General features: G+C 43.7%; 1 protein-coding gene across 1 annotated transcript in view; it reads left to right on the forward strand.

Annotated features, from left to right (window-relative positions):
* Positions 1-9,465, forward strand: part of zgc:63587 (uncharacterized protein LOC393431 homolog) — a 43,769-nt gene extending 34,304 nt beyond the window's left edge. The window contains exons 8-12 of the mRNA XM_029678382.2: positions 4,115-4,216; positions 5,200-5,345; positions 5,626-5,709; positions 5,814-5,871; positions 7,840-9,465. Of these exons, the coding sequence (XP_029534242.1) occupies positions 4,115-4,216; positions 5,200-5,345; positions 5,626-5,709; positions 5,814-5,871; positions 7,840-7,905 (456 nt within the window). The 3' untranslated portion in view covers positions 7,906-9,465. The remainder of the gene's footprint in view (positions 1-4,114; positions 4,217-5,199; positions 5,346-5,625; positions 5,710-5,813; positions 5,872-7,839) is intronic.
* The last annotated feature ends 16,260 nt before the right edge of the window (positions 9,466-25,725 follow it).

The following is a 25,725-nucleotide window of genomic DNA, read 5'->3' on the forward strand; positions in this document are numbered from 1 at the left end:
AGACTGAGGCAGGCAGAGAGCGAGAGAGAGACTGAGGCAGGCAGAGAGAGGGAGAGACTGAGGCAGGCAGAGAGCGAGAGACGGAGGCAGGCAGAGAGAGAGAGACGGAGGCAGGCAGAGAGAGAGAGACGGAGGCAGAGGGAGAGAGACGGAGGCAGGCAGAGAGAGAGAGACGGAGGCAGGCAGAGGGAGAGAGACGGAGGCAGGCAGAGGGAGAGAGACGGAGGCAGGCAGAGAGAGAGAGACGGAGGCAGGCAGAGGGAGAGAGACGGAGGCAGGCAGAGAGAGAGAGACGGAGGCAGGCAGAGAGAGAGAGACTGAGGCAGGCAGAGAGAGAGAGACGGAGGCAGGCAGAGAGAGAGAGACGGAGGCAGGCAGAGAGAGAGAGAGAGACGGAGGCAGGCAGAGAGAGAGAGAGAGACGGAGGCAGGCAGAGAGAGAGAGAGAGACGGAGGCAGGCAGAGAGAGAGAGAGAGACGGAGGCAGGAGGAGAGAGAGACGGAGGCAGGCAGAGAGAGAGACGGAGGCAGGCAGAGAGAGAGAGACGGACGGAGGCAGGCAGAGCGAGAGGGAGAGCGAGAGACGGACGGAGGCAGGCAGAGCGAGAGGGAGAGCGAGAGACGGACGGACGGAGGCAGGCAGAGAGAGAGAGAGGGAGCGAGAGACGGACGGAGGCAGACAGAGAGAGAGAGAGGGAGCGAGAGACGGACTGAGGCAGGCAGAGAGAGAGAGGGAGCGAGAGACTGACGGAGGCAGGCAGAGAGAGAGAGAGACTGACAGAGGCAGGCAGAGAGAGAGAGAGACGGACAGAGGCAGGCAGAGAGCGAGAGAGACGGACAGAGGCAGGCAGAGAGAGAGACGGACGGACGGACGGACGGAGGCAGGCAAAGAGAGAGAGCGAGAGACGGACGCAGGCAGAGAGAGAGTGAGACGTAGAGCTGGTGGGTCATAAAAACCAAAATGGCCCCCATATCTACCTTCTCTCTGCCAATTACAACACAGGACTGTAATCAGCCTTCTAGTTAGACAGTAAGGAGAGAGGATTGTGTAGGAGCATGTCAATACTCTATGTTACAGCAGCGCCGGATGTTGCAACTAAGAGGCCTGGTATCCTGTACAAAAGCCCAATATCTTTGTCAGGATTACTTGTATTGTTAGATGACTGCTAAAATCCACTTTAAATGCAAGCCTATGAAATGTACTTATTTTCAGTGACTTTAAAGTGTGATGAATGAGTATAGTAAAGACATCTAAATAAATAGGATAACAAATATAATTGACTTGCCTAACATTGTGTGTTCTATTTGTCATTTAGACGTATTTAGACCAGGCAGTGGTTTGAACACATCACCCCTGAACCTAGTGATTACAGGTGTGGTTGGTTAAGTCAGGCTGCTGTAAATAGATGTTAGGTAAATCCAGGCAAATAGTTATTAGGCTTAGCAGGTTGGGGAACAGGTCCAAACACCAGTTGAGAGATTGGTTTTTAGTTCAATTCCTCAGTTGAGATGCAACTCCCGCTTTCCTATAAATCTCCCACTGATATCACTGGATGATTCACATGAAACCTTTTGTTATGGCAGTTGGTTGTTGAGTGTATTGTTGGTCGCTGTGGCTTTGCAGGAGGCTCCTTCTGTATCCCTCCCACCTCTGATACATTCAGAAATATAGTTCACATGTTTTTCAGCATTTTAAACTGGATTGACGTAACCAGTTTTGTTGTTTGTTACTTTTTTCCCTGCCATTGTGTGATATCTGTTTATTTTCCCCTCGGTGGCACGTTTCCCGAACTCCTACCCCACAATACTGATGTTTCTGTTCTGTGTGGGAAGAATCCACAGGTCGTGTGTGATGGGGAACGGGTCTTGTTCTGTGTCCAGCTGTCCTCTGGGTCCAGTAGGTCTGTTTGTTTTCAGTTGTCCTTAACAATACCCTCCTCTCCCCACACACACCCTATAACACACACTCTGCTCTGAGAAAACAACCCACAACCATAACAGGAGCTGGAACAGTGGCCTGCTCTGTAGGAAAAGGCTGCTCTCACATCCTGGGTTCCTGTTTCCCTCTCTACTGTACTTTATAGATTACATGAAAGTCCCAAAAATGTCAGGGAAACAACACTTGACATTTTTGGGCTCAGTTATGCAACACTCATGCATTGTTAATTGAATTTTGCTCTTGAGAAAACAGAGAAAAATACACCTTTGATGTATAAAATAAATATTTCCACCTGTCCTCTAGATACTGGTGAAGAAAGGCCTTTGTGTGGTTGCTTCACTGCTGGAGGCTGAACAAAGGAGGGGGAGAACTTTCCTTATGACTGTTAGACATCTCTCACAAACACACCCTCTCTCTCCCCGTCTCCACCCTAGGGGTAGTTAAAGTCCCTGGGCCTGTGTGAGGCTGCACAAAACACACCAGGTATTCTCTGGCTCTCAGCAGTGCAGTAGTGGACTGACTGTAGTGTAGTCAAAAGCCCTCTCCTGGTGTCGCCCTGAAGAGGTGTAGGGAAGTGAACTAGGACCGGGGCAAGTGGTATGTTTTATTCTCCAGATAGTATTGAGGACCGGGGCTAGTGGGATGTTTTATTCTCCAGATAGTATTGAGGACCGGGGCAAGTGGTATGTTTTATTCTCCAGATAGTGTTGAGGACCGGGGCAAGTGGGATGTTTTATTCTCCAGATAGTGTTGAGGACCGGGGCAAGTGGGATGTTTTATTCTCCAGATAGTGTTGAGGACCGGGGCAAGTGGTATGTTTTATTCTCCAGATAGTGTTGAGGACCGGGGCAAGTGGTATGTTTTATTCTCCAGATAGTGTTGAGGACCGGGGCAAGTGGGATGTTTTATTCTCCAGATAGTGTTGAGGACCGGGGCAAGTGGGATGTTTTATTCTCCAGATAGTATTGAGGACCGGGGCAAGTGGGATGTTTTATTCTCCAGATAGTGTTGAGGACCGGGGCAAGTGGGATGTTTTATTCTCCAGATAGTGTTGAGGACCGGGGCAAGTGGGATGTTTTATTCTCCAGATAGTGTTGAGGACCGGGGCAAGTGGGATGTTTTATTCTCCAGATAGTATTGAGGACCGGGGCAAGTGGTATGTTTTATTCTCCAGATAGTATTGAGGACCGGGGCAAGTGGTATGTTTTATTCTCCAGATAGTATTGAGGACCGGGGCGAGTGGGATGTTTTATTCTCCAGATAGTATTGAGGACCGGGGCATGTGGGATGTTTTATTCTCCAGATAGTATTGAGGACCAGGGCAAGTGGGATGTTTTATTCTCCAGATAGTGTTGAGGACCGGGGCAAGTGGGATGTTTTATTCTCCAGATAGTGTTGAGGACCGGGGCAAGTGGGATGTTTTATTCTCCAGATAGTATTGAGGACCGGGGCAAGTGGGATGTTTTATTCTCCAGATAGTATTGAGGACCGGGGCAAGTGGTATGTTTTATTCTCCAGATAGTGTTGAGGACCGGGGCAAGTGGGATGTTTTATTCTCCAGATAGTGTTGAGGACCGGGGCAAGTGGGATGTTTTATTCTCCAGATAGTATTGAGGACCGGGGCAAGTGGGATGTTTTATTCTCCAGATAGTGTTGAGGACCGGGGCAAGTGGTATGTTTTATTCTCCAGATAGTGTTGAGGACCGGGGCAAGTGGTATGTTTTATTCTCCAGATAGTGTTGAGGACCGGGGCAAGTGGTATGTTTTATTCTCCAGATAGTGTTGAGGACCGGGGCAAGTGGCTAGAACTAGAAGTATTAAGAGGGAGAAGGAAATGGCGTGTCCAGAATCTTACTCCTGTCGTGGAGGCTGGGCCATGTCTGAAACAGTGACACAGGAGAGCGAGAACAGAGGGAAGAGGGGCCTGACAGACAGCAGTGACATCGAAAATTACCAACTGCCTAGTTCAGATGAGAGGGATTCCTGCTTGGTTGGGGGCGGCTCTGGCCGGTACAGGTTGCCCTTAGGCACTGATTGTGAAACTGACCTTAGCTCAGTGCCTAGGGGTAACTTCATCTGCCTCCTTAGGGAAGAGAAGGAGGATTGGCCTGAGAAAGTTTGAAAGGTCAAAAGGTCACAGTGGGTTTTTGACCCTGTGTGTATGTTTCTGTGTTAGATCCTGGATGAGATTGCAGAGCATGGCATCAGGATCTACCAGCTGCCAGACGCTGACTCAGATGAGGATGAGGAATTCAAGGAGCAGACACGAGTACTGAAGGTACGACACACACAGACAAATGGCACCATATTCCCTATGTAGTGTACTATTTTTGCCATCTGGTCAAAAGTAGTGCACTATGTAGGTAATAGGGTGTCATTTGGGATGACGTAGCCACAGAAATACTAACACCAACTAAGAGAAAGGACTCCAGGAGAAACGCCACTACCAGAAGGGACAGGAAGTAACAAATAGAACCACTCTTGTTATGTAGTTTCTCTCTTAAAACCACAGGGCATGAGTTTTAGAATGATCAGAATATCAAACGTGTTGATTATAATACATTATATCACAAAAGTGAGTACACCCCTCACATTTTTGTAAATATTTGAGTATATCTTTTCATGTGACAACACTGAAGAAATGACACTTTGCTACAATGTAAAGTAGTGAGTGTACAGCTTGTATAACAGTGTAAATTTGCTGTCCCCTCAAAATAACTCAACACACAGCCATTCATGTCTAAACAGCTGGCAACAAAAGTCAGTACACCCCTATGTGAAAATGTCCAAATTGGGCCCAATTAGCCATTTTCCTTCCCCGGTGTCATGTGACTCGCTTAGTGTTACAAGGTCTCAGGTGTGAATGGGTAGCAGGTGTGTTAAATTTGGTGTCATCGCGCTCACACTCCTCATACTGACTGGTCACTGGAAGTTCAACATGGCACCTCATGGCAAAGAACTCTCTGAGGATCTGAAAAAAAGAATTGTTGCTCTACATAAAGATGGCCTGGGCTATAAGAAGATTGCCAAGACCCTGAAACTGAGCTGCAGCACAGTTTCAGGGTGTACTCACTTTTGGGGTGTACTCACTTTTGTGATATACTGTAGGTCAGCGTTATGTCCAACCTGAACCATCTGGTCATTATTTATTTCCTTGATCCCTCTATCTCTATATCCCTTTGTTTTCACACTCCTCTCTGTCTCCCTTTATCTTCCTCACCCTTCTATCCATCTCTCCCTCTCTTTACTCCTCCCCCTCAGGCGAGCATTCCGTTTGCTGTGATTGGTTCGAACCAGCTGATTGAGGTGAAAGGGAAGAAAATCAGAGGTCGTCTCTACCCCTGGGGGGTCGTGGAGGTGGAGAACCCAGAGCACAACGACTTCCTCAAACTACGCACCATGCTTGTGTGAGTCACCATGACAATGCAATGCAACTTTTGTTTAAAAAACAATTAATCAAATCTATGAACAGGTAGCCTACATGTAAAGTAATAGGAATCTATGCATGCTCTTATCCCTGCTTTTCCTTTATGTATTACTATATTGCCATCTAGTGGGTGAATAGAGAACTTCAAGTCTGCCCATCTGTTGCTTCCTCTAGTGGTGCAGTCTAATCTAGTGGGTGTTATGGGGGTTCGTACTAGCCGTATAGTGATACTGACGTGTGATGGTTGTGTGTGTTTTCAGCACCCACATGCAGGACCTCCAGGAGGTCACGCAGGACCTGCACTACGAGAACTTTCGCTCAGAGAGACTGAAGAGAGCTGGCAGGTCAGTCTGCAGTGTTATTTATATATATATATATATATATACACACACACACACAGGCTGATGCTGAGGCTATTACAGTTATGTTCCGTATTATTCCCCTACAGAGCTGTGGAAGATGATGTGGTTGACAAAGACCAGATTCTCCTGCAGAAGGAGGCTGAGGTGAGTAGCTAATACAGGGTTAATGTGAGAGACAAGGATGTTTGCCTCTACCCTTTTGTCCATACTAAACCATGCAGCCAGTGATCTGTCAGAGAATAACAAATGACCCGATGCTTCCGAATTCCCTCTGATTGGGCTGTTTGTTTTGCCATTGCGAAGTATAGAGATGGTGGAGTGCAATTAAAGCTGTTATTAAACATGCACGTTCAATTAAAGCTGTTAGTAAACATGCATGTCTGTACAGGATATGACATATCTGACTTCCTGTCCCAGTTAAATGGTGGGAATGAGTCAGGCGATGTAAAGAGTATTGTATACAGGGTTTATACTAGCTTGGCTGCTGGTGGGGGCTGTGTCCATAAAGATCCTATTAAATTACTATTCTAATTCCTAATTCTATGGCTGTGTCCTTATGGGAGGTCAGATTGGTTTCGTACACCATATGTTTTGAAGGTTTCTGTTCCTTGACTGATGTTACTACTGGTACTATTTTATGAAGAGGGTCAAAAGTTTTCAGTCAACCAGAAATGCATTTAGAAATCAAATTGTATTTGTCACATGCGCCGAATACAATAGGTGTAGACTTGACATTGAAATGCTTACTTACAAGCTCATAAACAACAATGCAGTTTTAAGAAAATACCTAAAAAAGTAAGAGATAAGAATAACAAGTAAATAACAATAGGGAGGCTTTATACAGGGGGTACCGGTACAGAGTCAATGTGTGGGGGCACCGGTGTTGAGGTAATATGTACATGTAGGTAGAGTTATTAAAGTGACTATACATAGATAATAACAGAGAGCAGCAGCAGCATAGAATAGGTGACAAGAGGCAACGCAAATAGTCTGGCTAGCCATTTGATTAGATGTTCAGGAGTCTTGGTTTGGGGCTAGAAGCTGTTTAGAAGCCTCTTGGACCTAGACTTGGCGCCTTCCTCTGACACCGCCTAGTATAGAGGTCCTGGATGGCAGGAAGTTTGGCCCCAGTGATGTACTGGGCCGTACGCACTACCCTCTATAGTGCCTTGTGGTCGGAGGCCGAGCAGTTGCCATACCAGGCAGTGATGCAACTGGTCAGAATGCTCTCGACGGTGCAGCTGTAAAACATTTTGAAGATCTGAGGACCCATATAAGAACATTGTTTGGTGAATTCTGAAGACCCATGAAGTGTTTGTACTTGTATGTCTTAGTGAATTATTATTTTATTTAAAGTGCTCTTGTTAATCAGTCAACAAATAAATTACAATCCACATTGTCAGACAAAAGTAATAGAATAAAATAACTGAAAAATAAACAAATGATACATTTGGAGTGGCACGATCAGAAATCATGTTAGATATTTCCAGCTTTAGCCGAGACAATGAGCACAAAATGAGTTTTACAGCATCTAACATATCATATGAAACACACATTTCCTTAAGCACTCCATTCACTCTGTCCAGTTTGAGATAAAGTTGAGTAGTGGAGACCAGAGTCTATCGAACCTGGGCTGTCTTTTGCAGAGGTTTGGTGTCGTTTTTAACACTGGTCACAAACTGTGGATGTGACCTATTAGACAGAATCACACAATACAGACTTGCATTCTTGTAGCAAGCAGCTTGGGATACCAGATCAGCTTAGCTAAGTGTTACGTTTGTTTGCATTCCTTCAGTCTGCAACATGCAGAGCTTTAAAGAGCACTAACCTGCTTTAGTGTAAATTTAAATATCAATGCGTATTTTTTATTCGGTCACATGCTTAAGTGGGAGAATTAGTATAAGTCAATTTGACCCCCGTTGGGTGTGAAGTCAAATGATCCACTTGAAGTTCTATCCACGACCACTAGATGGAGATGGGTTATATTGGAAAAAAGGTGGTTTTGCATAGAGGCTCTCAGAAAGCTAGGTGGATGTATTCTCTCTCTGGTATTAATTTGACTCAACTATCCCTTTCCCTATTTCCCTCTCTTTCCTTCTCTTCTCTCTGTAGCTGAGGCGTATGCAGGAGATGATTACCCAGATGCAGGCACAGATGAAGATGAAGGGAGATGAGTAAAAAGAGAAGGATCGGGTAGGGAGAGGGAGAAGAGAGGAGCCCCTCACCCATCAAACCCTCTGTGCGTCGGAAACTCCATCATGGTTGTACTGCTGGGCGCACTCATCACCGCCTATCCCTCAGTGTGTCAGTCAAACAATCAATTAACCAATCAACCAATTAAAGGTCCTCAATAACCTCATTTTAATTTGGAAGTCTTCAATATGGCCCCTAGTTCACCGTGGTACTGAGATCCACTGATCTGCTAGTCTGAGTGTTGTTTTGGAAAGCGTTACTGACGTTATGACATGAGGTATGTTTGTCAGGAGTGTTCTAACATGACATAATAAAGGAAATGGGTTATGATATATAATAAGACGTACTGTAAAGACAATGATTGCATGTTCTCCCAATAAGTGACTAATGATGTTCATTTGTTTTCATCAGTACTACTAATTCTGTCTCATGTACAATGCAGATCTTCCATTGATAATGGTACTAATACATCTCATTGTTAGACAACAGACTTCAGTGTTTACAGAATGTTAAGGGAATGTGTTGAGTATATTAAGGGAAGGTTTGTTGAGAGCTGGGTGTTTTTGTGCCATTTGCAACCTCTTTCTTCACATTTGGACTCAGCGGAGGACATATCAGTCCAGGTGTAGTAATAAGTGTCCCTCAGGTGGCACTAGTCTGTTCTATAAGCACAATACTTGGAAATAACTATAAAAGTAATATAGATAGACTTGTTTGGAAATATCCCACATATTAAAAATGTTGATTTTTTTTAACCTTATCACATTTGGTCTATATTTTGAAATATTTACAAAACTTTGTGCCTCTGTTGTATTGGATGGAGACTGTTTGTCTTGGGCTCAAGTGTTTTCAAACTATGCACAACCATGTCATGTCTTAAATTGGTTAATATGCCTTTTGTATCTCCTAAGACGTGCACTTCAAAACCTTTCAGCAACGTTTGTCTTTATTACTTCCATTACATCATGAGCAGTTATAGCATTGATATGTGGGTTTTTTCTTTGGTTGTGTTTTTGTTTGGGATTTTCCTAAAGGGGTTTTTCAATGATTTACTGTATGCACATTACTCTTCTCCTATTGGCCAGCTCCATGGAACTTACAGTATTAAACTGAATTCCTAACGATATTCTGATTCACCATGTGCATGTCCCAAATGGAACCCAATTCTTATATGGTGCACTACTTTTGACCAGAGCCTAACCAGACCCCCGGTCAAAAGTAGTGCACTATATAGGGAATAGTGTACCATTTGGGACACTACCCATGTCTGTCTGTGGCTGTGCCATCCCACTTTCTAGACTACTGACTGTCTTATACAGTGAACACCTCTCTCTGTGTTCAGAAATGTGTTGTTTGTGTTTAGGAGTGCTATCGTCAGTTGCTTTGGCATCGTCTCTGTAACCTGGCTCTTTCTGCTTACCTGGTCAGCAGGTTTGTCTGTTTTGAATCTTTGAGCCATTAACCAAACTATGCTTGAGACCTTTTTTTAGTAGTTTCTCAACTTTTGCACTGCATTTTCAGAAATAAAGTTTCCGTAGAAGCAGACTTGTAGTGGGAGTGCTTTTTTCAGGCCATAAGTATGATGAGAGGTCATGTAGAAAAACAAAGGCGGTGGGATTGAATGGAGACTGAGGTTTCAGGCCTTCTAGACCTCGATCAAAGGGAAAACACTAGAGAAGAATCTGCTGTAGAGGTTGGTGTAGCAATGTTGCTAGATGGTAACAAGCTGATATGACAAGGATGCATGGATAGTAAGCCTGTGTTATTCTCTTACACATATGTGCACAAAGTGTATGTTGAACAACCAATGTTTAAAACATAGTAGTGATACGTTTGAACAGGATTATTTATTATGCAAGCTGCATACAATATTATTGACATCAACAGTAAAATCATAGGCAACTTCTCCCCAGCTAACAATTCTAGGAAGAGAGAATGTTTTTGTGATGTTCTCCATGTTTGAGTGTCCAGTTTTCTGTTAGTTAGGGGAACATTCTATGTATGTTAGCAAAAACCTCCTGAGAACGTGTTTAGCACGTCTTGGCATTAGAGTTAGGAGAACATTCCCTAAATGTCAAACATAACTTACCCAGAATGTGGTTTTTATGTCCAACATTAATTTTCTAATCATGTTTCATTGGAACTTTGCAAGAACATTCCTCCCCGTCTGGAAATGATTTAACAGATAGTTTGAGAGACTAACATGTATTTATTTTTAAACAATTACTGGTGGCATAAAGTCAGTGGTCCTACCTGTCAATGATTTTAGAGGCCGGTATAATGATTTAAATGATTTAACCATCCAGATCTGTTTACACTTTATTGATATCTTAGAAATGTCCTTGTTTTTGAAAGAAAAACACATTTTTGGTCCATTAAAATAACATTGATCAGGAATACAGTGTAGACATTGTTAATGTTGTAAATGACTATTGTAGCTGGACACAGCGGATTTTTAATGGAATCTCTACATAAGAGTACAGAGACCAATTATCAGCAACCTTCACTCCTGTGTTCCAATGACACGTTGTGTTAGCTAATCCAAGTTTATCATTTTAAAAGGCTAATTGATCATTAGAAAACTCTCTTGCAATTATGTTAGCACAGCTGAAAACTGTTGTGCTGATTAAATAGGCAATAAAACTGGCCTTCTTTAGACTAGTTGAGTATGTGGAGCACCAGCATTTGTGGGTTCGATTACAGGCTCAAAATGGCCAGAAACAAAGACCTTTCTTCTGAAACTCGTCAGGCTATTCCATGCGATAAGTGTCTCCTGACCCTTCCTGTCTCAGCCTCCAGTATTATTTGACCATGCTGGTCATTTATGAACATTTGAACATCTTGGCCATGTTCTGTTATAATCTCCACCCGGCACAGCCAGAAGAGGACTGGCCACCCCACATAGCCTGGTTACTCTCTAGGTTTCTTCCTAGGTTTTGGCCTTTCTAGGGAGTTTTTCCTAGCCACCGTGCTTCTACACCTGCATTGCTTGCTGTTTGGGATTTTAGGCTGGGTTTCTGTACATCACTTTGAGATATCAGCTGATGTACGAAGGGCTATATAAATACATTTGATTTGATTTGATAAATTGCCAAGAAATTGAAGATCTCATATAACGCTGTGTACTACTCCCTTCACAGAACAGTGCAAAGTGGCTCTAACCAGAATAGAAAGAGTGGGAGGCCCCGGTGCACATCTGAGCAAGAGGACAAGTACATTAGAGTGTCTAGTTTGAGAAACAGACGCCTCGTAGGTCTTCAACTGGCAGCTTCATTAAATAGTACCAGCAAAACACCAGTCTCAACGTCAGCAGTGAAGAGTTGACTCCGGGATGCTGGCCTTCTAGGCAGAGTTCCTCTGTCCAGTGTCTGTGTTCTTTTTCCCATCTTAATATTTTTTTTTATTGGCCAAACTGAGATATGTATTTTTCTTTGCAACTCTGCCTAGAAGGCCAGCATCCCGGAGTTGCCTCTTCACTGTTGACGTTTGTTTCTGGACATTCTGAGCCTATAATCAACCCGCTAATGCTTCAGATACTCAACTAGTCTGAAGGCCAGTTTTATTGCCTATTTAATCAGCACAACAGTTTTCAGCTGTGCTAACATAATTGCAAAAGGGTTTTCTAATGATCAATTAGCCTTTTAAAATGACAAACTTGGATTAGCTAACACAACGTGTCATTGGAACACAGGAGTGAAGGTTGCTGATAATTGGTCTCTGTACTCTTATGTAGATATTCCATTAAAAATCCGCTGTGTCCAGCTACAATAGTCATTTAAAATGATAAACTTGGATTAGCTAACACAACGTGCCATTGGAACACAGGAGTGATGGTTGCTGATAATGGGCCTCTACGCCAATATAGATATTCCATTAAAAAAATAAGCAGTTTCCAGCAACAATAGTCATTTACAACATTAAGAATGTCTACAATGTATTTCTGATCAAATAACCTTAACCACTGTCCCAATAAGGGATGTCCTTGGGGATGGTTTATATTGGGCCTGAATAGTTAGGCCCTTTCCAGAAGCAAACCCTAACCACTTCTCCCGAGGCACTTGTGTAGATCTGAAACAACTGCATAGGTGTAAGCAATAGGGTGAATGCACTTTGAAGTAAATTTCTGCTCAGTTAAAAGTACACTCAAGAAAAACTTATTGATTATTGATCATAGTGGTTCAGGAGTAAAATGAAAACAGGCTTATATGCCCCACCAATATTTAGACAACTATACAGAAACCCTAAAATTGCTGAAATATGTTGATCAAATCAACGATGAGAGAATAGTCAGATTAACTGAGATGTTTTAACTGATACAAACATGGTGCAGGTAGCAGGAAGATCTGAATGCCTTCAACTGTGAATGGATTAGTCATTCACCAATCAGAGCCTTGATGGGCTAGGCCATAGTAACAAGGGGTGATGTGTAATAAAACGTTTTGTTTTTGTTGGGAGAACGTTTCTTTGGGACCGTCCTGATGAATGATACACAATTTTCTTTCAGCATTTTAATGAAACTTGTCTAGAACATTATCTTATATTCTCTGAACATGGCAAACATGTTCTGTGTATGTTTGGTGGGACGTTGATGGAATATTCTCCTAACCCTTAGATAACTGGACACAGGAATGTTTGTGCAATATTGTCATGAAACGTGTCTAGAACATTAGTATTGAATATTCAGAGAAAATGTTAACCACATTCTGAGTAAGTTCTGCTTGACATTAAGGGAATGGTCTCATCGAAACAGTCCTGGTAAATCACTGGAATATTCATATGAAAGGTGAGGTAATTATAAAATGTAACTGTTAAGGGAAGTTTCTCTAAAGTTGTGGGAACGTGTGTTGTTAGCTGGGTCTCCATCCACCATTGGGTACCACATATAGGAGGGCGGGGCTCTCACACAACCTGTCTGGCTGCTGTAGTATCGCGGAGAAGGACCGGGCGCGTGCTTTTACCAAACAGTACGTCCGTTTTGGAAGCGACACCGAGGGGAGGAGAGCCGTGAAGATGACGACCAATATCAGATACAAGAGCCGGATCCCGATCAAATCGGGTAAGCATGATGATAATAGGGATGATTATGCATAAAGGCAATTATAATGCGGTCCATTACAATGATTGTCTTTCTCTATGGATTTCTCTCCCCCTCTTTCTAAATTGGGCGTCGTTCTGTATTCCTCCACCTGCGTTTCATTTACCCATCCACCACAATGACCAAACAGATGAGACCACTGAGGTAAGGAACACGTTTATTCCTAAAGGATTTTTGAAATAGAAAATGTTTATCTGTGCTCCGCGCTTTTGGTATAAACCAAGGCCATGTTAGGCGATTCAAAGAATCATTCATATCAAGCATGGTAGCTTACTTTTTTTCTCCAATTCGCTTCGAATGGCCGCATAGCCTAGATATATATTTACCCTACAGCCTATGTAGGCCAAGTAAACGTCAGCGGAATCATCATTCCGATGCATTGAAGATTACTATTGTTGTCATGCCACCGCATTACAGGGTACAGTGAGCATCACACAGTCAGAAGGATTACATATCATATTTACGCAAACAGTCAGACATAGGATGCGTACGCAGCTTGTGGTACCCGAGGGCTCTCCTCATCCTTGGGCATCCATCCATTCATCCAGGCTTCCAGTCGCGCACTTGGCTGTGGGCGTGACAGTGACCCGCTTCCTAAATGCTATTAGAGACCCTATTGGTATAGTCAGCGAAGTGACCGGCTGTTAATTAGCACATCGCTGTCTTTAGATCAATCTCTGTTTGCATCCTCAGTACATTACAGCTCATTATCCTCTCATTGCTTTCCCTCTGAATTGGTCAGACGAGCTCCCTTTCATAGATGCCATAGATTATTACCTTGCGTTAACCCTGTGTGTGACCATGCATCATTTAGGTGGAGCTTGGTGGCTGGCTAAACTATCCTCCTTCGCAGAGGGCGAATATTATCCTGAAATTCAGGGGTCTCTATTTTTTAATGGGCCTTATAGTAAAGACGTGGAATTTAATTATATATTTTTAAATCCTCTTTAAATGTGAAATGAACACAACCAGTCATGTTTTCATCTGAAAACAAAAGTTTCACTTTTGTTGCATTTAGGGGGGCTCATCTCTCATTCGGGGGGTTGGGGGTTGCCCCCCCTGTAATTTGCACTCTGCTCCTCGAGAGACCAGCAGCAGACTACTTCTCATGTGTACATATCTCCTCTCTCTCTCTGCTCTGAGGGTGATCACATGATGACAGAAGATTTGGATGCTGTTCGGTTAGTAGGTTATTAGCCTTGTGTAGCTACATTTGCGAGTAGGCAGCATGCATCAATTGTAATTAATAGACTCTCCACACATCCAACCCTTACACACAAGCGCACACACACACATAACCAACCACAAATACGCACACAGACTCACATACACACACACTGCTGCTCTAGCATTTGCTATTTATTCAACTGCTCGACCAAGACACTACCCACATTATATTTCTAAATAAAGCCATACTTGACTTGGCACTTTCATTATCTACTCCGATACCCTGTTGTGTATATATTAGGTTTTACTATGCATAGTACTTTTAAAAATGACTTGTTATTTTTTATTTGACTTGAATCTTATTATTGATAATATGGCACCGACAGACATGACAGCTCTGCTTCTGGCTCCTAAGCAACTTTGCAGTAATTGTTTTTTTGTGTGTTATTTCTTACATTATTAGCCCAGAGTGTTTTTTGTCTTATTACATACAGCCAAAATTAACTTTTGGATATCAGAGTGGTAGTAACTCACCAGCATTACGACCAGGAATAAGTCTTTCCCGAATTGGATCCTTTGTTCGTACCCCTAAGGGCAATTGAACTTATCCCAGAGGTTGTTCCGAGTCGCAGCCAGCGGAGAAGAGATATTCTGAGTGGACTTCTAGTCTGATTCAGGAGGCGGGCACACCATCCACCACTTCTGAGTATATTACTCGCTAATGTTCAGTCTCTGAACAATAAAGTAGACGAGCTCAGGGCGAGGTTCTCCTTCCAGAGAGACATCAGGGACTGTAACATAGGCTGTTTCATGGAATCATGGCTCTCTTGCGATATACTGTCCCCATCCATACAGCCAGCTGGGTTATCAGTTCATCGCGCAGACGGGAACAAAGAACTCTCCGGAAAGAAGAAAGGCGGGGGAGTATGTTTCATGATTAACTACTCATGGTGTGATTGTGATAATATACAGAAACTCAAGTCCTTTTGTTCACCCAACCTAGAATTCCTCATAATCAAATGCTGACCGTATTACCTCCCAAGAGAATTCTCTTCGGTTATAGTCAAAGCCGTATATATTCCCCCTCAAGCCGATACCATGACGGTCCCTCAAGGAACTACACTGGACTTTATGCAAACTGGAAACCACCTATCCTGAGGCCGTAGTTATTGAGGCTGGGGATATTAACAAAGCAAATTTGAGGAAAATGCTTCCAAAGTTCTATCAACACATTGACTGTAGTACTCGCTTAGGGAAAACACTAGATCGCTGCTACTCACCTTTTAGAGATGCCTACAAGGCCCTCCCCTGCCCTCCCTTCGGCATATCATATTTACGCAACCAGTCAGACACAGGATGCTTACGCAGCTTGTGGTACCCGAGGGCTCACCTCATCCTTGGGCATCCATCCATTCATCCAGGCTTCCAGTCGCGCACTTGGCTGTGGGCGTGACAGTGACCCGCTTCCTAAATGCTATTAGAGACCCTATTGGTATAGTCAGCGAAGTGACCGGCTGTTAATTAGCACATCGCTGTTTTTAGATCAATCTCTGTTTGCATCCTCAGTACATTACAGCTCATTATCCTCTCATTGCTTTCCCTCTGAATTGGTCAGACGAGCTCCCTTTCATAGATGCCATAGATTATTACCTTGCGTTAACCCTGTGTGTGACCATGCATCATTTAGGTGGAGCTTGGTGGCTGGCTAAACTATCCTCCTTCGCAGAGGGTGAATATTGTCCTGAAATTCAGGGGTCTCTATTTTTATGGGCCTTATAGGAAAGACATGGAATTGAATTATTATTATTTTAATCCTCTTTAAATGTGAAATGAACACAACCAGTCATGTTTTCATCTGAAAACAAAAGTTTCACTTTTGTTGCATTTAGGGGGGCTCATCTCTCATTCAGGGGGTTTGGGGGTTGCCCCCCGTAATTTGCCCCCCGAAAACGCTACCGAAGTTCTATCAACACATTGACTGTAGTACTCGCTTAGGGAAAACACTAGATCGCTGCTACTCGCCTTTTAGAGATGCCTACAAGTCCCTCCCTGCTCCTGCCTTCCTATAGGCAGAAACTCAAACAGGAAGTACCCGTGCTAAGGTCTATTCAAAGCTGGTCTGACCAATCGGAATCCATGCTTCAAGATGTTTTTGTATCACACAGACTGGGATATGTTCCGGGTAGCCTAGAGTAACATTGACGCTTACACGGACACGGTGACTGAGTTAATCTGGAAGTGTATAGGGGATGTTGTTCCCACGGTGACAATTATAACCTACCCAAACCAGAAACCGTGGATAGATGGCAGCATTTGTGCAAAACTGAAACTGCGAACCACCCCTTTTAACCATGGCAAGGTGACTGGGAATATGGCCGAATACAAACAGTGTAGTTATTCCCTCCGCAATCCAATCAAACAGGTGAAACGTCAGTACAGAGACAAAGTGGAGTCGCAATTCAACGGCTCAGACACAAGATGTATGTGGCAGGATCTACAGACAATCACGGATTACAAAGGGAAAACCAGCCATGTCGCGGACACCGCCATCTTGTTCTCAGATAAGCTAAACACCTTCTTCGCCCGTTTTGAGGATAACACAGTGCCACCGACACAGCCCGCTCCAAAGGACTGTGTGCTTCCGTTCTTCATGGCCGACGTGAGTAAGACATTTTAAGCGTGTTAACCCTCGCAAGGCTACCGGCCCAGAAGGCATCCCTAGCCGCTTCCTCAGAGCATGCGCAGACCAGCTAGCTGGAGTTTTTATGGGCATATTCAATCTCTCCCTATCCCAGTCTGCTGTTCTCACTTGCTTCAAGATGTCCACCATTATTCTTGTACCTAAGAAAGCAAAGGTAACTGAACTAAATGACTATAGCCCCGTAGCACTGTTTTGAAAGGCTAGTTAAGAATCATATCACCTCTACCTTACCTGCCACCCTAGACCCACTTCAATTTGCTTACCGCCCCAATAGATCCACAGACGATGCAATCGCCATCGCACTGCACACTGCCCTATCCCATCTGGACAAGAGGAATACCTACATCAGAATGCTGTTCATTGACTATAGCTCAGCCATCAACACTATAGTACCCTCCAAGCTCATCATTAAGCTCGGGGCCCTGGGTCTGAACCCCGCCCTGTGCAACTGGGTCCTGGACTTCCTGACTGGCTGCCGCCAGGTGGTGAAGGTAGGAAACAACACCTACACTTCGCTGATCCTCAACACAGGGGCCCCACAAGGGTACGTGCTCATCCCCCTCCTGCACTCCCTGTTCACCCATGACTGTGTGGCCACGCATGCCTCCAACTCAATCATCAAGTTTGCAGACGACACAACAGTACTAGGCCTGATTACCAACAATGATTAGACAGCCTACAGGGAGGAGGTGAGGGCCCTGGCAGAGTGGGGCCAGGAAAATAACCTCTCTCTCAAAGTAAAAAAACAAAGGAGCTGATCGTGGACTTCAGGAAACAGTGGAGGGAGCACGCCCTTATCGACATCGACAGGACCGCAGTGGAGAAGGTGAAAAGCTTCAAGTTTCTCGGCGTACACATCACTGACATTCTGAAATGGTCCACCCACACAGACAGTGTGGTGAAAAAGGCGCAACAGCGCCCCTTCAACCTCAGGAGGCTGAAGAAATTTGGCTCTTAAGACCCTCAAACTTTTACAGATGCACAATTGAGAGCATCCTGTGGGGCTGTATCACCGCCTAGTACGGCAACTCCAGAGGGTGGTACGGTCTACCCAACACATCATTGGGGGCACACTGTCTGCCTGCCTTCCAGGACACCAACAGCACTCAATGTCACAGGGAGGCCAAAAAGATCAAGGACAACAACCACCCGAGCCACGGCCTGTTCACCCCCCTATCATCCAGAAGGCGAGGTCAGTACAGGTCCATCAAAGCTGGAACTGAGAGACAGAAGCTGTTTTTCAATCTCAAGGCCATCAGCTACCGGCTACCACCCGGCTACTCAATCCTGCACCTTAGAGGCTGCTGCCCTATATACATAGACATGGAATCACTGGCCACTTTAATAATGGAACACTAGTCACTTTAATAATGTTTACATACTGCTTTACACCTCATATGTATATACTGTATTCTATTCTACTGTATTTAGTCAATGCCACTCCAACATTGCTCAACCTAATATTTATATATTACTTTATTCCATTCTTTTACCTTTAGATTTGTGTATTGTTAGATACTACTGCACTGTTGGAGCTAGGAACACAAGCATTTCGCTAAACACGTGTATGTGACCAATAAAATTAGATTTGATACTGATTATTGTACTGAAATGTTGAGGGAGCTAGCACACAAGCATTACACTGCACCTTTTATACCTGCTGTAAACTGTGTACGTGATGAATCAAATTTGATTCGATTTGATAGCACGGTTTTATATGTTTTTTTCCATTTTGATCTCAATCAAAGCTAATTGCTGAACTTTTGTAAGGCTATTATATCCAGGCCTTTGACAGTATAGTGTTACGGTCATGCAGAGGCTATGGCCCACATAGGTCCACTGGTCCTTGCTGATTTTGTGGTGTTCACATACTGTAGGAATCAAGGCACCATAATTCTTATTGTTTGAGCTGTAAGCTGGGTTTGCTGAAGAGAGATGTTCAGTAAGCCTGTAAAATCACATGGGCAGCATTGTGGAATTAACTTTTGGGGAAAGATTGCTCGAAGACACTTAGCCTTGATTACTACAGTACAGTTACTACAGTGTTGATTTGGAAATACTCAGCGTGTTTGCATGTCCCCTAATGAATGGACAAACGTCCTGTGTCTGAAGACATTCGATATTCTTTCCCCCTGTGAGGACTTTTCCCTGTTTTTATATTTGCTGAGATCCTATCGTACTATGAATTGGTGATATTCAAGCAGCATATCTGTTGCTACAGTGCACCCACACACTGCCTGACTTGATCTGGTGCTTAGGGAGGGTGCTTGCTTGGGTAGGAAGTGGGACCTTGTCTCTGTGTGTGTGCGTGTTTGTTTGTTTGTTTGTTTGTGAGAGAGAGAGCAAAAGAGACAGAAAGAGAAATATAATACATATACAGTACCAGTCAAAGGTTTGGACATGCCTACTCATTCAAGGGTTTTTCTTTATTTTTACTATTTTCTACATTGTAGAATAATAGTGAAGACATAAAACTATGAAACAACACATGGAATCATGTAGTAAGCAAAAAAGTGTTAAACAAATAAAAATATATTTTATATTTGAGATTCTTTAAAGTAGCCCACCTTTGCCTTGATGACAGCTTTGCACACTCTTGAGAGAGAGCAGCAGGGGCGATGCAGAGGTGTGTCACATTCAAATCAAGCCCATCATCTCCTTTTACCCTCCTCTCTCTTCCCTCCATTCTCATCACTCTCGGATGCTGGGAGAGAAACCTACCCACACATTCCTAAAGGTGATTGCTGTGTGTAGGCTGAAGTTCAATGACACTCAGTTATCACAAATCACTATGGTGTGGAATCTACACCACATGTTTTTATTATAGTTCTCCTTGGCACTAGTATACTCGCATGCAGAGTGGGCCCTGGGCATAACCAACAGTCGGGGTCTCAACTTACTGTTGAGGGTTAGAATAGTAGAATACACAAGGTGCAATTTTGAAATTTGGTAGTACATTAGCAGGTCTTCTCTTGTAATATCAGTCACTGACAGAGACTCAATCAGCCCATATCAGCTAACATTTCTTTTAAATTGATAAGTTAGTCTGGCCAGCTACTGTACACTACATGAAAGTATGTGGACATCTGCTCGTTAAACATCTAATTCCAAAATCATGGGCATTAATATGACAGCTTCCACTCATCTGGAAAGGCTTTCCACTAGATGTTGGAACATTGCTGAGGGGACTTGCTTCCATTCAGCCACGAGCATTAGTGAGGTCGGGCACTGGTGTTGGGCAATTAGACTTGGCTTGCAGTCGGTTTTCCAATTCATCTCAAAGGTGTTTGATGGGGTTGAGGTCAGCGCTCTGTACAGGCCAGTGAAGTTCTTCCACCCCGATCTTGACAAACCATTTCTGTATGGACCTCGCTTTGTGCATGGGGCCATTGTCATGCTGAAACAGGAAAGGGCCTTCCCCCAAACTGTTGTCAAAAACTTGGAAGCACAGAATCGTCTAGAATGTCATTGTATGCTGTAGCGTTAAGATTTCCCTTCACTGAAACTAAGGGGCCTAGCCCGAACCATGAAAAACAGTCCCAGACCATTATACCTCCTCCACCAAACTTTACAGTGGGCACTATGCATTCGCACAGGTAGATTCATCCGCCAGACTACCAGATGGGGAAGCCTGATTCATCACTCCAGAGAACGCATTTCCACTGCTCCAGAGTCCAATGGTGGCGAGCTTTACACCACTCCAGCCGATGCTTGGTATTGCGCATGGTCATCTTAGGCTTGTGTGCGGCTGCTCGGTCATGGAAGCCCATTTCATGAAGCTCCCGACGAACAGTTATTGTGCTAACATTGCTTCCAGAGGCAGTTTGAAACTCGGTAGTGAGTGTTACAACCAAGGACAGGCGATTTTTACGCGCTTCTGGCTTCAGCACTTGGTCGCCCCGTTCTGTGAGCTTGTGTGGCCTACCACTTCATGGCTGAGCCGTTGTTGCTCCTAAACATTTCCACGTCACAATAACAGCACTTAGAGTTGTCCGGAGCAGCACTAGCAGGGCAGAAATTTGACGAACTGACATCTACGTGGAAAGTCACTAAGCTCTTCAGTAAGGCCATTCTTCTGCCAATGTTTGTCTATGGAGATTGCATGGCTGCATGCTCTATTTTATACACCTGGCAGCAACGGGTGTGGCTGAAATATCCAAATCCACTCATTTAAAGGGGTTTACATATTATTTTGTGTATATATAGTGTATGAACACACACACAACAGAGGTTCTGATTGAAAAGACAGTGTAGGAAAAAGGAATAGTTTGAATTCTACCAGCCCAGGCCATCCATCTGCCATCCATGGTTGTCATGGTAATCCCTATGAAAAATGGTTACATGTGGTTTAAAACAATGAGTCATGCATCAGTGAGTGTTAATATGATAAATATTGATTTTGACTTAGCTGGGCTGAACAGATGTTTTTCAAATGGAGATATGCATCTGTCTCACATCCCAGCCTTGGACCAGTCCCCCCCCCCACACACACACACACAGCCTTGAGTGCTGCTGGTTGTAGTCACAGATGGAACCCCTCCCTATCCTCCCTTGTGAAGAACAGCTGCTAGGCTTGGATAGACTTGCCGGGTGGGGTAGGGGACATGCAGGGGGCAGGCATTTAAACAACGGAACCCCTTGGGGGTCTTGATCGGTATTGGTAAGAGTGTAGAATCATCTCTTTAGCACTGCTTAAAGGACATTATCAGAGGGGAAATGTTGCCCACTCTTCATGTAACAAGCACCAACCCTACCTAGTTTCAATACCATGTTCATACCAGCACTCTGTACATGGTGAATACCATTTTAATGTGCATACCATTTTTATGTATCTGCGTCCAGTTTGAAGGAAGTTATTAATTAGCGTTAGCTCAATGACTGACTATCTATAGGAACAGCTAGCATGCTTACTGTTCTTGTAGACGTCAAGTCATTGCGCTAACGCTAGTTAGCATTGGCTTGCGAAACTACCTCTAACTTTCTTCATACTGGACGCAGATACATAAACATGGTATTCACGAGTTCATCTGAGCTATCCCTTTAGTACAAAAGGATACTACATAATCAGTTTATGGTTGTTTACAGAAAATTGTCTGGTAGCTACATGTTCAACTATCTCTCTCACATGTTCTGAGTGTTTGTCTTTGTTCTTTATCTGAACTGAAATTAGTATTTTTCTCTGGCACCTGATGTCATTATGTCATGCTGCAAACATGCAATGCCAAACATGCAGTGTGTTTGTGTGCGTTTGTGTGTGTGTGTGAGAGAGAAAGAGTTCACAAACAACACACGTGAATAGAAAGTTTATATTTTATCTCTATCCCTAGGTTTCCCTCTCTCCCTGTACAGCTAGCCATGTCTCAGCCTTTGCGTAGGCGTTTAAAAAGCTTTTGAAAATAACCCATGCCTGACCCAGATAGGATTCCAAACCCCTTTTTAAGAAGGAAGAGTTTGGGTGACCTTGATAAGTTAGAGATTATATGATGTTTGAGAGGAGGAATCAGAGACTTGGGAACTAAAATCCAATGAAAATTGTAAGGAGAATTAGAGGACTCCTTTCGCCTAATGTGGGGAGAAAAGCTCCCTTTTGGAATGTTAAAAGATGTGAGGAATCTTTTACAATGAAGGAATTCCTCCTTGAGGAATTTTAAAAGATTCGCTGAGAATGGTATGATACATGAAATACAAAAGCATTTAACATTAAAAAGTATAACTTTTTACATACAGTGCCTTCAGAAAGTATTCACACCACTTTACTTTTTCCACATTTTGTTGTGTTACAGCCCGAATAAGATATTTATTAAGTTGAGATTTTGTGTAACTGATCTACACACAATACCCCATAATGTCAAAGTAGAATTTTGACAAATTATTAACAAATACAAATAATTATTCAACCCCTTCGTTATGGCAAGCCTAAATAAGTTTAGCGGTAGAAAATATACTTAACAAATTCATTCCGTGTTCAATGTCCTGAATACAAAGCGTTATGTTTCGGGCAAATCCAACAAAACACATCATTGAGTACCACTCTTCATATTTTTAAGCTTGGTAGTGGCTGCATCATGTTATGGGTATGCTTGTCATCGGCAAGGACCAGGGAGTTTTTTAAATAAAATGAAATGGAATACAGCTATAGGCACAGGCACAATCTTAGAGGAAAACCTGGTTCAGTCTGCTTTCCAACAGACACTTGGAGACAAATTCACATATATCATAAAACCTACACTAAATGTTCCTGAGTGGCCTAGTTAAAATTAGAACTTAAGTTTTCACTTTGTTATTATGGGGTATTGTGTGTTAATGGATGAGAATGAATTGAATTCAGGCTGTAACACAACAAAATGTGGAATAAATCAAGGGGCATAAATACTTCCTGAAGGCTCTGTATCTGGTGCTGCAAATTGAACCAATAAACCATATCACATACGCTGCATCATTGAAAAAACACATTATCAAAGAATATCTGATAATAATGTAATAAATGGCATAATAATGTGGCTACTTTATCTCCACTTCGTGTTGAGCATTGATGTTTTCACGGTTACAATTAAATATTCAAAATGCCCCTTGACTCACAGGAGGTGTCGTCATTACAGTATTACATAATGGCACACCCAGTTAAACCACAATAATGGCCAACAGTGTGTGTTTTCCTCCACTCGGATGTAGGAATGTCTTGTTCCCAGCTCCTTTGACGCAACAGCTCTTTACTTATCACTGTATTGTAACCCGGGGGACTCCCTGGTGACCAACCCCTTGCTGCTGAATGGGTAGACGCTTAATGCTAGTGTTAGGATACGCTAGTCAAGTGTCCCTCTTTTTCCCCAATTCCAAACCCCTGACCCTACCCGCAACTTGGCAATTCATGTAGCTCTGAAAGGATTGGATTGATATAGACGTTAAGTTGGCTAACAGTTCCACCTTGTGCCCTGATAGGTTATGAACTACTTCTACAATATTTACTAATCTTTACAGATCTACTCAAGCCACTTATAGGGAATTTGTAGCTAGGCTGTGGAAGAGCCTATTGTTGCTGAATGGTTAGACGTGAATGCTAGGCTACGCTAGCCAAGTGTCCTTTAGAAGGACTATTGTTGCCAGGCCAATTACGTGCTGTTAGATTAGCATGGTAAAGAGCCTAGCACTTAGAGGCTCACGTCTCCAAGGAGAGCAAACACCACAGGGATGGGGGATGGGGGTCCAAAGAGCCTTTCCATCTCACCCTCTCTCATTCTCATCCTCTTTCTCTCTGTCAAGTTCCACCATCTTTCCCTCTCTTTTCCCTTCACCCTCTCTTTCTCCTCCTCTTTTCTCGATCTATCCCTGTCTTCCATCTACCTCCCTTCTCTATCTTTCCCCCTTTCCCCTTCCTTTTCTCCTTCCCTTTCTCTGTACGCATATTTGGCCCAACACACAGCCACCATTTGTTGCTGCATTTAGACTTAATTGTGTGTAAAGGCAAGGTTGGACAGGACTGAGATGTCATCAGGAAAGGTCACCTCTCTTTATATCTACATCACAGAATGTATCATCTCTACATCTCCTGGCTCTGGAGCTGCTTTACAGTTTGTGTGCATGTTTGTGTGCATGGTTGTGTCTATCTGCCTTACTTTGTGTGTGTGTGTGTGTGGTTTGAGTGTCTGTCTTTGTGTATTTAATATGCGTGTAGTTTACTGCTGTGGCCTTTTGAAAAGAGCTTTCTGAAAGGCTACAACAGTAAACAAGAAGACCAATGCATCTGTGTGAATGACTGATCTCTGGCTCATTGCCTCTGTATCCAGCAGACATGCAGGTTCTAAAGGGAAGGAAGTCACTGGACCTCTAGTTGCTGTCAGCTGGAAAGGGAAAGTGTCTCTGATGAAGTTTGTATGTATTTTTTGCACCTGCCGTAGGTCCAGCTCTCTCACTCTCCTCCTGTCCAGTATTTGGTCAGCTGGAGGTGTGGATTGTGAAGGGTTTAGATCTGTGTGTGTGTCACTGTCACCAGCAGCACTGGGCTTGGCTTCAGATGTTTCATCTTCAGCCTTTCACATTATGTAGCATTGTGAAATTACTTCACGGTAGCTAGTTACATCAACAGCATCCTCCCGGACACACTAGACCCACTCCAATTCGCATACCACCCCAACAGATCCACAGATGACGCAAACTCAATCGCACACCACACTGCCCTTTCACACCTGGACAAAAGGAACACCTATGTGAGAATGCTATTCATTGACTACAGCTCAGTGTTCAACACCATAGTGCCCACAAAGCTCATCCCTAAGCTAAGTACCCTGGGAGTAAACACCTCCATCTGGAACTGGATCCTGGACTTCCTGATGGTAACCACCCCCAGGTGGTAACAGTAGGCAACAATACGTCTGCCACGCTGATCCTTAACACTGGGGCCCTCAGGGGTGTGTACTCCTGTATTCCCTCCTGTATTCCCTGTTCACCCACGACTGCGTGACCAAACACGACTTCAACACCACCATTAAGTTTGCTGATGACACAACAGTGGTAGGCCTGATGACCGACAACGATGAGAATGCCTATAAGGAGGAGGTCAGAGAACTGGCAGTGTGGTGCCAGGACATCAACCTCTCCCTCAATGTGAGCAAGACAAAGGAGCTGACCGTGGACTACAGGAAAAGTCAGACCGAACAGGCTCCCATTAACATCGACGTGGCTGTAGTGGAGCGGGTCGACAGTTTCAAGTTCCTTGGTGTCCACATCACCAAGGAACTATCATGGTCCAAACATACCAAGACAGTCGTGAAGAGGGCACAACAAAATCTTTTCCCCCTCAGGAGACTGAAAAGATTCGGCATGGGTGCCCAGATCCTCAAAAGGT

This window comes from Oncorhynchus nerka, linkage group LG13 (assembly GCF_034236695.1).
Source record: "Oncorhynchus nerka isolate Pitt River linkage group LG13, Oner_Uvic_2.0, whole genome shotgun sequence".
NCBI lineage: Eukaryota > Metazoa > Chordata > Actinopteri > Salmoniformes > Salmonidae > Oncorhynchus > Oncorhynchus nerka.